A 14,714-nucleotide genomic window follows, 5' to 3' on the forward strand; every position below is an offset into this window, starting at 1 on the left:
GGCACTAACTCATTTTCTATTTTTTAGGAGCATTTTCTACTTTGTAGTACCGTTTGCCGAAGGCACTGACGTCTAACATGGGCTAGAAGAGCAGGTAGGTTTATAGTTTACAGTTTTTCCACCCTGGGTTCAAGGTCTGTGGCTCCTTACCATCCCCTGATTTCATGAGTCAGAGAAGAGAGATGATGGTGGAAATCATAGCAAGACCAGGAAAGAGGGTGGCCAGACAGGCTCCCTTCATCTCAGTGCTGAGCACACAGTAGGTGCTCAATTAAAGCTGGTGAGGAGTGGCCAGTAAGCGTGTGGTTATTTTTTTCTCTACTCTCTTCTTTTAACCACACAAAATGACCCTCAGCGAAACCACATAAATAAATACACAAAGGAGGCACAGCCCGTTGACCCACCTCGGGGATACAGTTCCCCAAAGAAGGAGACAGACAGAGGAGTTCTCCCCAGAGCGTGTTATTCTAGTCTCAGAATAAAATACATCTCTCATTTCAAGGTACATTTATTTTAGTTAGGTAGGGTAAGGATTCTGTGAGAGAAACAAAAATGAATAAGCTGGCGTGTGGGAACAGGAATTAAAATAAGCACCGACTTGCCGCCTGCCAACGTGGATGTCCTCACATCCCACTGCCTTATTTTTGGTTCCGTTCTGGTTTGTTTTCTTCCTCGCTACTTTAAAATATGATAGGTAGGTTAGAAAGACAAGCCTGGGATGGTCCTGAAGCGCGTCCTACGGGCAGGGTTCCTTCACTGACTCTGCCTCCCTGCATCCCCTCAGCAGCCCTACGGAGAATTACTCTTATTACCTCCCCTTCATTGGACGGGTGGAAGATGGAGTTTAAGACCAGCAAAACAACCTGGCTCAGAGAGACCCACTGGTCAAGCCCAGATGTGAATCGAGACAGTAACCCCAAGCTTGGCTTGACCCATTCTGCTCTACTGACCCCATGTGTGGAAGCCCCGAGTCTCTCCCTCTCTCTCAGAGCAGATCTGATCCCCAAGGTGGTTAGGTACCCTGGGACTCAGGAGACACACACAAGCTCTCTGTGTTTCCTGGGTCCTAGCAGCAACTCTAGAAACTGGAGGTGGGCAGGGTGCCTGGGTGGCTCAGTGGGTTAAGCCTCTGCCTTCGGCTCAGGTCATGATCTCAGGATACTGAGATCGAGCCCCGCATCAGGATCTCTGCTCAGCAGGGAGCTTGCTTCTTCCTTGTTCTCTGCCTCTCTGCCTACTTGTGATCTCTCTCCGTGTCAAATAAATAAATAAAATCTTAAAAAAAAAAGAAAGAAAGAAAGAAAGAAACTGGAGGTGGGCAAGGAGAAGTGGGAAGGAGAGAGGGAGGCATGAGGATGTGTGTTCTTAAGATCTCTTCCCCTCCCTGCCTGCCTGAAGTGAAGCTCTCTGAGTAAGGAGAGATGGAGAGGTGCCAGCAGAAATGAGCAAAACCTGCTCAGTCACCCAACCCAGGTGTTACTCAAAACCCCCAGTCTTTTAAGGGTGAGGACAGAGGCAGAAGAGCAGCGTGAATATGGACAAAAAGTCGGACCAAATCTCGGGCAAACCACCACCTCCCGCCACTCCTAGGCTATGTGACCTAGGACAGGAACGGACGCCTCTGAGCCTGTTTCCTTACTGGCACAATGGGGGGAAAGAATTCCCAGCTCACAGATTTGCTCTGAGAATTAAGGGAGTTCATGTGTGTGAGGGGCTCATCAGAGCACCCAGCACATAGGAGAACTGGAATTAGCCATTATTGGTACTACGCCGCCAGATGCACTAAGATAACACATGCAATAAAGAACATGAATACGATGCTATATAATATGCAACCCTATATGATGATAAGAAATCAAGTGTGGCGGGTGATATGCCCTGGGGAAGATAAGGGTGGGGGTCATGGCACTCATCCGGTTTTGCACCCACACGGTTCCAGCCACGCAAGGCTCAGCAGGGGTGTGGAGAGAAGAGACAGACGGCGGCTTCTTCATCTTACCCCAAACCTCTGCCAGTAAAGGCAGCACCTTTTCATCTTCCAGAAGGAGGGGAGCACTTCCTGAAATGCCCCCACTTAATGGGATTATTCCTTCTGCTTTATACGCCATGCCTTGTGGGAATGTTCATTTTATCTCTGGCAGCTCATCAGCACAATAATTGTTTCATGATGTAATAACCCATGTATTAAATCAGACACGGGAGCCTCCTAGGTAGATTTTTATACTGAATTCTATTTCATGACAGGCTGCCCAGTTGTGGATCTCACCCAAGGGGTTCAGCTACTAAAGAACCACAAGTATTTCACTGAAGGTGCTTTCTCCTATAAGAGGAGAAAGGTTATTTCCTGTTGTTGTTGTTGTTGTTATTTCATAGTCCAGAACTTTGTTGGTCTGTTGTCAGTTTCAACACACTTATGCTTCCTAATGTACTATATAATTTGCTTATTTATTAGGTTCATTTTTTCCCCTGTTCTTCCCCCACTGCAATGTCACAGGGTAGGATGTTGCCTATTGTACTCACTGCTGTTTCTTTTTTTTAGTGGGGGTCAGGGGGAGAGAGACTCTTAAGCAGGCTCTACCCCCAATGTGGAGCCCAACACAGGGCTTGATCCTACGATCCCGAGATCATGACCTGAACCAAAATCAAGAGTTGGATCTCAACCGACTGAGCCACCCAGGCGCCCCATTATTCACTGTTGTTTCTTAATCATCTGGAAAAGTGCCCGTCGCATAGTAAGTGCTTAATAAATACTGTTCAATTAATCAACAAATTGAAGCACATTTCGGAGCATATTTTTTGAAGAGCAACCACGGTGGATACAAGAGTGTATCTCATTTTTCCTCCTTTTCCTTTTTCTTCTCCTTTTCCTATTCACTCTGGTGGATTTTCACTAGACAAGAATGCAACTCCAAAAATCAGGATTAAATCATATTCACAAAAAGTCGTGAATTTTTAACATCCAAGTTCTCTTCACACAAAGACGTTTTTAGTCTCCCAAGGAGACTCAGCTCCACACCCTTATCCAGGGCGAGAGCTGCTGGCTGCGCAAGAGGGGTATCTCCACCCAGACCTGAAGGGGCCTCTTTAATATTTAGGGCCACAAGGGACCAAGAGAGAATGGAGCCTGATGTAAAATTCCAATTCACATAGTGTGAGGACTGGAAGGAACTTTAAGTCCAAACTTCCCATTTTTCAGAAGGGAAAACTGAGGGTCCAGAAGAGCAAACTGGTTGTTGTAAGGCACCAGTACTCAGAACACAGGCAGGAAGAAAAGGCAGATTCCCTTCCTTCCTTCCTTCTTCCTTTCTTCCCTCCCTCCCTCTCTCTTACTCTCTTCTTCCTCTTCCCCTGTCCTTTTTCTTGTCTGTCTGTCCTTTTTCGGGGTGTGGGCACGCACGTGGGTGCACATGCTTATGTGTCTACTCTTTGCAACAGCAGGGTCTAGGACGAGCCCTGTTTAGCAGCCCATACATAATTTTGACTCAGAAATGTGGATGATTTGATTTCACTCACTTCCCAGTCCTTCCCCACAACCTAGATCCCAAACTTCCCATGAACAATGCAAGAGTCTTAGAGGCATTCTGAGCTGAAAGTACCTGAGAAATCAAATCGTCTAAACCCGCTATTTTATAGCCAAAAACAACAGGCTGAACGAAGGAAAGTGAGCTCCCCAGGTCACAAAGCCAGTTAAGAGCCAAGCTGCGGTAGCTGGGACCCTCAGCATCAGGACACATTCAGCTCACTGTCAGGACGCTTCTCTGATTTGTGAGTGGCTCTGACGGTCCCATCATGACGGCTGGAAAACCCAGCCTAAGCAAGCACGCCTCAAATCAAGGAGGCAAACTTTTCCACTGAGCGAGTGAATAGAATTCTAATGAGAAAACTAGTAGAAAATAGAATCCTTATGGGATACCCACACAGATACACACCGATATGTGCATACGTGATTACTGCATACATCATACAGAAAGGGTGCTTCTTTTTTTAAATACTTGACACTAGGCATGTAATAAATTCACAGAGCTAGCAAGGACATCAAAAACATATTGCTAGTGGAAGCAGATCTTGGCACAACATTTTTGAAAAATGAGCCATCAATATCTGTACAAACTAAAATGTATGCATTCTTTGATCCAGTAATTCCTCTTCCAGGAACCGGGAACCATCTAGAGAAAAAGAACTATCACAGATATGTGCATGAGGATGTTTATGAAACTACTGTTTATAGCACAAAAAGGAAAAAAAAATCAGGTGGTCCATCCTTAGGGTTATGGCGTCATGAACCGTGATACACCAATTTGTAGAATTTTGTGTGACTCTAATAAAATGAATTATTAGAGAGCTGAAGGGACACCCATCATTTATTAATTTGTGAGAAAACCAAACTGCAGGGTAAAGGGATGGACATGCTTATTTGGACGAAGACCACCACCTCTCTCCAACACGTCTATGTGCATCCGTGTCTGGGACAAAGGGACAGGAAGGAAAGATGGAAGTCTGTTAACACTGAACATCCCAGGGAGAAGGTAGGGATGGGTGCAGGGGGAAGATATGATTGCTACTTTCTTCATACATCTTTAAATGTTTATGCTGACTACAATAATATATATATATATAATATATATATACACACACAATTATTTATATATATATATAAAATATATATATATTACGTTGAAAAAAAATCCAGACAAAAAATTTCTAAAGACAAAGATGGAAGGAACCCAGAAACAGTCCGCTGGATCTCATTTCAGCCTCCCTTTTTCCCCTATAGACCCGCAGTAGCAGGAACACTACGAGAGAATTATTCAGGGCAACCAAGAGAAGCTCGAAGCTGAACTCTCTCTGCCTCTAGCTGCCATGACATCGTTTGAGCTAGTTCCTTCTCCCATCCAAGCATCCTAATCCTGAGGCAGGAAGTGACCTGCCAGGAACCAACAGGAAGTAACCTGCCGAGCAGATACAGCAAATGAGATGTGAACAGAGCACCAGCAAAACTCATCTTTTACCACAGGAAAGGGGCTCCATCTCCTTCAAGGAGAGGGTGGCTCAGGACGCTTGACGCTACCCTGCCCCACAGAGGAACTCACAGCCATAAATAAACCAGGCAGGACCCACTCTACATAAAACTAAGAAGCAGAGAGAAGCTAAGTTTGGCAGGCAGGCCTTCTAGGCACCTGAAGCAGCTTCTGGAAAGGTGGCCTCGTCTCCATGGGCTTCTGTGTTCAGTCCTAACTACACGATGAATGAAAATGACTGACCCACAGAGGCAGAGGTCCTGACTGGGACAGTGTGACCACGAGGTTTCCACTATGATAAAATTGCCTTTCCTGAAGCCCTAACTGGGCCCATCTTCCGGGGTGAGTGTTCCAAAGATAAATGTCACCACCAACTCCCATAACTTCAAGAGTCGTGCACATGAATATACAAAACTTTCCTTCTGTGGGGATGGCCCCAACCTCTGATCCACCACAGCTCGGAAACCAGAGGGAAGAAGGGAAGAGAGGTCAACTTACCAAGCCAACTTCTGTTTAAGTACACAGACACAAACACTGGGGGGACCGTGAAGAAATCTACCACAGAGTTCACTTCCAGCCAGAACCACAGCTTATCGTTGGCTGCAATAAACTGGGGAGACAGAAATGGAGAAAAATATGAGAGGCACGACGCTGGCATTCTAAGTATATGCTTTTGCCAAAGGCTATGTTTTGGGTTTTCACCGGGGCCTGGAGGGAGATGTTCCGTCCTTCTCATAGCTATACCAATCACAGGCTATTTCTGTCTGAGAATTCGGTTATACGGTGTTTTCTAGAGAGTGAATGTAGATTCTGTTAACCTTGGAGAAATATTAGGCAATCAGTTTTCCTGTGGTTTTCAACAGCATTATAGGAAAGTCTGAATGGTCTCACCTTCACTAGACTCTAATGGAAACAGAACTCTAAGTAAAGCATGTATGTACTCATCCATGCACACACATATGTGCACACACGTGTACACAAAATCTCCATAATACACATTCTGTACAGCTCCCCTCATAGATGGCTCTACTACAAATCCTCCAAGCCCCTGAATGCTACCGATCTCCTGCCTCAATTCAAGCCTCACAGCTGTTCCCTCAGGATTCAGCTAAGTGAGCCCCGATGAACATAATTTTAAGAGAAGTTTCTTTTTTCTTCCATTTAAGACAACAATACGTTTGTATTTAGAGAGATGAGACACATTCAGCTAGGAGAGACATATTAGCTACGTCAATCCCTGTTTCTCCTCCTTGGAATAAGATTTTAACATGTACTTCTGAAAACGTGAAGTTAAGGAAAAAGCTCTCTCAGACACTGAAAATCAGAACATGGGTTCTGTTGTCCCCCCCTGGAAACACCGGGCTTCATCTCTGCAAGAGCGGAGGCCAGCGGGGCACGGCCCCTGAGTACAAGCCGCCCCATGGTGACAGAGTTGTGGGGATCAGACTTACCCGCAGGCCAAAGTAGAGAAGGAAGAACACGTTGAAAGCCATGTCGATCTGTAATGTGAAATCTTTGTAGAAATTCTGGCAGGATTCTATTGGGCTATTAGACAGGAAGAAGAAAAAAGCAAGAGGTAAATGAAAAATATCATCACGTCTTACACATACTGCGTAGTACTGGAGCTCGGGGTAGAGGACAAAATGAATCTTCATTGACTAAAATATTTGGTCTTTCTACCCTCTGTGATAATCAAGCAAGCATGGCCAAGGGGTCTTTCCATTCAACCATTCAGTCTTTTGTTCTTTTATTTGTTTTTGTAATTATATATTTATATATATGTAAATTATGTTTATTTTCATTCAACAGTTGAGCTAAAAATCTTAAAAGGATCATGCAGACACCTTGGAGGAAGGACAAGCAGGAGAGACCATCAAATTCCTTAATTTCACATTAACCCTTAAAGAACTGACTTCTTTCTTTCAGAGGACACATACCAAATCTCCAAATAGTCCCTCACACCCTCTAGCACATTGGAAGTAGAACCCATTTTCAGTTAAACACAGCGGCTGTGTTTGAGACCTCTTGAAAGCCATCGGCTGATGAATAATAAAGGACCCAGGAGCATCTCAGGAAAGCTGTGGAGAAGAGGATCCTGGTTGACGATCTGGCTAAACTAAGTATGGACTTGATGTATAGCGCTCTGATCTGGAGAAAGAAGCACTGCCCAACTGCTAAGTTCAAGACCATTAAACCAAAATGTTGAAGCAGTACTCTAAGGGTTAATTTTTTTTTTTTTTTTTGGCATGCAAGTTAATTGGCTTTGTGTGGGTCAAGCAGCCAATGCGAACCCCCAGCACACCCTGCTTTGTTCAAGAGTAGACAGTTCAAAAAGGTACTACTATACAAACTGGTACATGGCTTCCGTGTGCTTTCCCGCATCAAACTGATCAGAGGATCAGTGTGTGAAAAGTCCCAAGTTTGGGGTTGGGTGGGAAGCAGGAAAGCCTCATAAGCACCTCACAAGCATCAAAGCTGTGAATGAAAATTCATAGTAGACTGTTATCAGTAAGCAAATGGTACCACTCCGGGCCAGAAACATAAAGAAGGTGAGGTGAGAGAAAGGGGAGGGAGTACGGGGAGAAGCAAAATACTTTCCCTGGAAGGAAAGCAACGTGGACCTTTTTGCCAGGAGGGCACTAGCCTGAGAAGTGCAGGATGGAGGATTTCAGAGTACCACCACTTTGGAAATCGCTATACACAATACCAGTTAGTATAGTTGTACTTCTGCGAGGACAATGCTTGGTTGTTCAACAGGCAGGAATCTGTGCAGTATGGGAATGCAGGGCCCACATAGAGGTGTGGTGGGTCGGTCTATGGGGCTCTCCAATCATATTACATGCACTGGATTTATCCATTCTTCATCTCTAGAACAAGTCAAACATGCCCTTTGTCATCTCCTACATCACAAATAGGTGGGAAAACCCCCAGACAAGCAGGGGGTGGGGGGCATCTACATTTGCATTTACCAACTAAGCAGACTGAAGAAAAAGCAAATGCTGAAAAACATTTATTTTATAAAGGAAATGACAGCTCCTAGGTTTTCACTAAGGTGGGGAAGTGGGAGGGAAGACAGCATGGAATTTGCTTCATCCTATGCTAGAAGAAGTCAGGAGCCCAAAAGCTAAACCACTGCTCTTTGCCTCTTCCCCTACTTGGGTATTGCTTTAAAGGAAAAAAGGAAAATCCAGACCTAGAGTTAGTAAGAGACACTTCTGCAATCCCCAAGCCAGGATAGTGTTTTGTTTCATGTCAAAAACAAGACCCACAAGGTCCACAGGTGTCAGAATTCTTAGCTACTATAGTCAAAATGACAAGAAATACATGAACTAGGTTGACCAGAAATCCACTACAGATTCCAAGGGATGAAGAGACAATGCATCTCTGTGCTACGTAAGCCGCTGGTATGATGGGTTACTGAAGAATGGATGGTGTGTGTATGTGTGTGTGTGTAAGAGAGTGATCTAGAGAGTGAGGATGGGAAGCTCTGTTGGTAAATGCTGCACTCGTGTTTTTACTTGTACCAGCAGTGACTTCGATGTGCATTTAAATTCATATTCATCAAGATGGGCAGTCATAGTCAAAGGGACAGAGAGAAAGTCTTGATTCCCAAGTCTATTTTTGGAAAACCCACTTTCACTTCACCAAGGTCAAACAATAGCCTTACTATTGCCCACACAATAGTTATTGGTGATATATTTGGGGGTCCTGTGAATTTCCTAGCTTCCAAGAATTCCATGGCCTTTGTGGTTAATTTGGTAGCAAACTTAAATTGCATCTTATAGGTAAAACATTTGCTAGGCTGTGGAGGGGAATGGGATAGTGGGGGAAAAGATGTTAGCTGAATGCCATTGAGGATATTTTGGTTCAGCATAAACAGAAGCATATGTTCAAAAGAGCATAAGGAATCAGGCTGTAGCAACTTCTTTCCATTGATCCTTTTCTTCCCTGTCATTTCCACTGTTCCTTCTTATACTGCCCATACTCAAAGGCAGCAAGAGAGGGCTTTCTGCTAAAGGACACTGTGTTGAAAAAAATATACCACAACAGCACCCCTGATTTACAGAAAACAGTGCTGCAAACATATCACACCTTTTCCTTAGTACTTCTTTCAAAAAGTTTGAACTGATTTAATCACTGTTTCATAGTATTCCTTGAGTCCTAGACTTTGGGCTGAAAAATGAAAGCTGCTGGTACGAGCAGCTTGTCCTCTGGCTGAAGCCTACCAATGACACCAGTATACTCTGCTGAGATGGAAGAGACAAAGAGCAGAAAACTCTGGGATAAAAGAGGCCCAGCCTCTGCGACCCAGGTAGGACCCGAGTGATGGGGGAGATCTGTTTTCTATCCCTTTTAGCTCTTTCCCGCTTGCCGCGAGAGTCCAAGGAGAAATGTCCTGCCTGGTTTTCTCAAGTGGCAGTAGAACTGTTTATCAGGACCCCCTCTGAGATAAAGCCTCTGAGGGCCTGCAGTTCACAAACTCACACAATCAGAGACCACAGAGCAGAGATTCTAAAGCCCCATCATTTCATTCCCTGAATGGAAACAACCCACAGAGAAGTTCACCGATCTTATAAAAAGAAAATATATAATTCAACAATAAAACGGCTGGCCATATTAGCCAGAATTTATTTTCCTCCCAAAGAGGTTATTATCTTAATGATTAATGCTCATTGTAGGATAGAAAATGAAATACAAACTCCTCTTCCTTCTTGTGTACACTAGAGTTCCTTGTCTGGATACACAGAAATTTCAAGAGATAGAAAAGAAATCCCCCCCCTTTTTTTTAACACAAAAAATGGTGACTCCAAAGTACACACTTAAATTTGGATTGCCATTGCTACGAGGCATGCCCACGTCAGAATAGGCTGTGTGTGGATATATGTTGCCAATAGAAAAAAAAAAAAAAAAGTGGAGTTTTAAAAACTGAAATAGGGATACTGGTTCTGATCCTTGTAGTAGTAAATGGACTTTCCCTAAATTGTTCCTGGTTAAACTAATGACTTTCCAATGAGAAGACACAAGTTATTTGGTAAGCTGATGGACTCCTCATTCTTCGACTCCCACAGTCCATGGGTCAAAGGTGATACTAAAACCTTAGGCAAGGTTAGTGTTTTCACCAGGACTCTATGACTGGGACACCTTCAAAAGAACCTCGATCAAGAGCTGCGTATGGTTTAAATGTTGAGTGTAGGAGAGTCATCTTATTTCCTCTTGGCCATCCAGTAAACATATCTGTATCATTTAGTTGTCTATAGAGGAAAAGGAGACTCATCCAGAATGGCAAACATATCTCCTTCTTCATCTATTTAACAATATAATATCCAGTGAAGACCCTTGAGTGGGAAGAGCCAACAGTCCTTCTTGGAACTGACTTAAGACCTTGTCTCTCCAAAGCCCAGGGCAAGCAATGGCTAGCCAGGTTTTCTTTCAAGGGGCAGGCACTAAGGAGGAAAAAAATCTCACTTCCAGCAGTTGGTATCCTCTGGATACCTGCATCATCCCCAAAAGGGTATTAAATGCCCTCTCTTCTCAGCCTCTAAACTCCCCTGGTGTTACCTGAAAGTCTGTTTTCCTGACTCCCTGGGTCTGGCTACTAAACCTAGTGAAGATATTTCTCTAGGACAGTGGTTCTCAAACTTTAGCATGTACCTGGAAGGCTTATGAAAACACCGACAGGTCCCTTCCAGAGTTTCTGATTTAGTAGGGCTGGGGAGGACCCCTGGGAATTTACATTTCTAACAGTTTCCCAGATACCGCTGCTTGTCTGGGGACCAAACTTTGAGAACCACTGTTTCAGATGAACTTTCTTGCAACTACACACTAATAACAGGTCTTGCTACTCGAGAAGATTCCCATTCAGACCTGAACAGAGATGATTAAACATTTGAGCCCACCCCCAGATAACCAGCTGCATACCACTTAACTAATTGCCGAGATCAAGAGGTTGAACAGGTATTTTTACTTTCAGGTGGGAACAAGGGGGGGAAAATTAAGATGATACAGAAAAGTAATTACCACACCACTATGCGAGCTTCACCAACGAGATTCTAATTAACAGAGTGCCTGAGGAGCACATTTTTTAGTTTAACATTAAAAGGAAAAATGAAGTATAGATGGGGAGAGGTTACGGAGACCATCATTTATAAGAGATCACAAAATGTTAAGCAGTTTAAGGACATCAACAGCAGCACATATCTGAGATGATTTAATAAATAACCACAGGAGAGGGAAGGGACTTAACTGAGGAACAAGATAGCACTTTGTGAAATAATTTCCAACATTTGAATTCTCCTCGCTCTTGTGGCTAGTCCCTTTTTAAATTGGACGGAGCCTTCTCAATTCCCACCAGGATTACAGACCACCAGAGTGCAGGTCCACAGCACCACAGACATGAATCAATACAGTAAGTTTAATGATTCCAGACTCTTCTCCTAGTCTCACCTCTGCAATGTTGTCAGATTAATTTAATTAAAAGATGTCATTCATCTGCCATCATGGCTCCCTCCTGCCTCAGACATCAGCTCTAACCCTGGCTGTGATGAACCTCTGAAACCCAACCTCACTACATGTCCTATTTTATTTTCTACCATCTGCTCCTCGCCGAGTCCTTTGCTACTATGAGCTGGGACCTTCCTTATCTCATGAATGTGACCCACACATTCCTAATTCTAAATTTCATGCTTTTGCTGTGGCCTCTTCAAATGCTCACCCCTCTTTGTGTTCAAACCTCAGGCAACCTTCAAAGCCAACCGAAAGGCAGAGAGAGCTCAGTAAATTACTCGTGCCCTCACTGACCTCCCCCCATCTCTGAATCCCTATAGCATTAGGAGCGAGGAATTCTGAACTTATAATGTTGATTCTCCTCTAATCCAATATAATACCACCTGGTAATTGTATAGAGCTTGCACGTACTATTGCATTTGGTCCTTACAACCTGGCAAAATAAAGCAGAGCGTTTGTTGTAATCCCCGTTTTGCAGACTTCTGAGAAGCAGAGTCTCAGAAACCCACACAAAATCATGTAGCTAAGTGGAATGGTTCAGGCCGAGACTGAACAGACTTTCTGCCGCACCAAAAGGGAGACTTCTTCTCCAGAAGAACTGCAACATCCTTGGAGAGGTAAAAGAAACATAAGATACAGCATCTACTATGTATAGACACTGGCATGGGGCTTTTTCAAAAACAATGAGGGTGGACTGATTTATAGAGGAGGTGAAACTGCCCCAGGAAAATTTAACGTGTTTGCCGAGTGGTCTGGGAAAATTCAGAGGGAGCTGACCTGTCCAACTTGTGTCTAACCCTGCTCTGTAAAGACGGTCATACGGGACATTACTAACCCCCAGGAGTGCTTCCGGGGCCCTCTGAGGAACTAGTGGCATCATGGAGCATGACCCCATCTGCTGAAGTAAGTTCCTCTCCTAGTTATCCATCTGCTTAAAGGTGGATGACCCTCAAAATGCCCTAATTTTCTCTTTATCCTCTCTTATTCTAAAAGAGCAAGAATGGATATAGTAATGGACAATGTTTCGACACTTTGAACACTTCTAATTACGGAATAGACTGTAAAGTTTTGCATCCCATTCTAATCAACTGAAGTAAAGAAAAATGATAACATCATATAGTCATGGAGACTATGGAACTTATCTGCAACCGAGAGGGAAAAAATCTAAACGATTGGATGTTTTTCTAATAACGTCTGGATATACTGGATAAGACAAGTGCCTACAAAATAGAAATAAAAGCCCCTAGCTGATCAGAATACTAGGAGAGCAAAATATTTTTAAGGGGAGGCAATTCTTTGCAATATACTCCAAGTTATTGGTATTATTATTACTCACATAATTTTAGATCTCAGAAAAATACCTTCTAAGTTAATAGCAATAATGGATTTAGTGCAAATGACAAGATAGTAATTAACCACTGAGAAAGTAATAATCTTTATGTAGAACGTTTGTCTTCTAACCTAGACAGCACTCCAGGTCTCGAATGGATCCAAGCTGAAAGCTTTCTACGCTTTAGCTTTCGTTAGTGCCCCCATTTTAACTACCTTGTCAGAGTTACGTACTTAAGAGCTTATCTTTCCAACATTAGTGCTTTTAGTGTTTACACTGAGTGGAGCATATATTCAATAACTTGTGTAGGCTCTATCTCTTTTACCAAACAGAAGTCAGCTTCTCCTGCGGACCATTATTTTGACTTTATCCCATATTATCTGAGTAGATATCTTCTACGATGTTATTATTGTTGATGGGGGAGTTTGTGTTCAGTTACTAATCAATACGAACGACAATGACCTCAAAAGGAGCCTTTTCTAAATCTTAAAACACTTGTTTTAGACCTTGCTATGGTTCTAATGTGAACAGAAAATGCTTTTTGTTACTTGATCCCAAGCCAGTTGGTTAAATGGCTTTGTTGGGAAATCTTCAAGTTATGGGTTTGTATCAATAGGTCTATTAATCTTTCTGACAACATCAGGCTTCCAATTATGCCTCCACTCAGTTGACGAGATGTGAGCCAATACCCACAAATATATGCCTCATTAGGGTCATGGTGAAATGAATTGGAACAAATGAAAAGGTGGTATATAAACCCTTACTGCTCTGGGATCCCATATGCTCTGCCTTCTTGAGCTCGGACTGTTATGGAGAATCCTGGAACAATGATAGTGGTAGACTTCAGAGCAGTTGTATGGCTCAGGGTACCTACCTGAATAATTGCCCTAATAATTAAACATTCGTCAAGGAGACAAAATTACATAGATCGCCGGTGAAGAGAACAAAATACGTCAGCTCCTTACACACTGGATTTCTCAGTGAAACACTGATAATCTGTTTTCATGAAACTCAGATGGTGAAATCGCTGTCACTTTCTGACAGAGTTCCTCTAAATTTTCTCACAAGGTTTCAAGATGCTATCTGAGCCTAGGGTCTTTTTCTCATCTTCACTCCTTATCATTTTATCCATTTAGGCACCCAAAAAAGTAAATCAAAAGCAAAATGTGGGCACCACGGGACATTACAAATCCCCAGAAGTGCTTCCAGGGCCCCTGAGGGGTAGTGGCATCGTGGAGCCTGACCCCATCTGCTGAGGGTAAGTTCCTCTGCTTGTGGAGAACATAACTCTTAGTTACTTGGCTGTTTAAAGATGGATGACCCTCAAGACACCTCAGTTTTCTCTGATGGAGTTGAGAAGTTGACCTCGAGAACGGATAAGTTAGGTCGTTTTGTAATTCGATGGAAGAGTTAAAATTCCAGCTCTATCGTTATTAGCTGTATAACTGTAGGCAAACAATCTGAATTCCACACCTTGATTTTCTCATCTGCAAACTGGAGATAAGAATACAAACCTCAAAGCCTGTTTCAAGAATGAAATCAGATAATGAGGAAAGACTAAGTGCTGAATAGGTGATTGTTATTTTTAAAACTAAGGTAATAACAATAGTGATAAATAAGGACTGTTTGTAGAAAAATGCCAAAAAAGGCAATCATCCAAATGAACAAAAACTGATAGAATCAATTATTTTGCACTTAATTTTCCATTTGTACCTGCTTTATTGCTTCCTTATCGGGTGCTGTAATATAATTCAAATGCCCAATAGGTTGTGCAGGGAGCTAACATCTGGTGTCATTCTATATATTAGAGCATTACATTTGGGTAATATTAAAGAAGGAACACCAGGGAAATTATATTTCCA

General features: G+C 43.0%; 1 protein-coding gene across 17 annotated transcripts in view; it reads right to left on the reverse strand.

Annotated features, from left to right (window-relative positions):
• The window catches only part of LOC111144685 (potassium calcium-activated channel subfamily M alpha 1), a 726,020-nt gene that overhangs the window by 295,191 nt on the left and 416,115 nt on the right, over window positions 1-14,714 (reverse strand). For all 17 annotated transcript variants that reach the window (XM_022499102.1, XM_022499098.1, XM_022499101.1 and 14 more), the window contains 2 exons: window positions 6,470-6,563; window positions 5,517-5,628 (listed from right to left, as the gene is read on the reverse strand). In XM_022499102.1, the coding sequence (XP_022354810.1) occupies window positions 5,517-5,628; window positions 6,470-6,563 (206 nt within the window). The remainder of the gene's footprint in view (window positions 1-5,516; window positions 5,629-6,469; window positions 6,564-14,714) is intronic.

Source organism: Enhydra lutris, unplaced genomic scaffold, assembly GCF_002288905.1.
Source record: "Enhydra lutris kenyoni isolate GAN:26980312 unplaced genomic scaffold, ASM228890v2 scaffoldscaffold12, whole genome shotgun sequence".
NCBI lineage: Eukaryota > Metazoa > Chordata > Mammalia > Carnivora > Mustelidae > Enhydra > Enhydra lutris.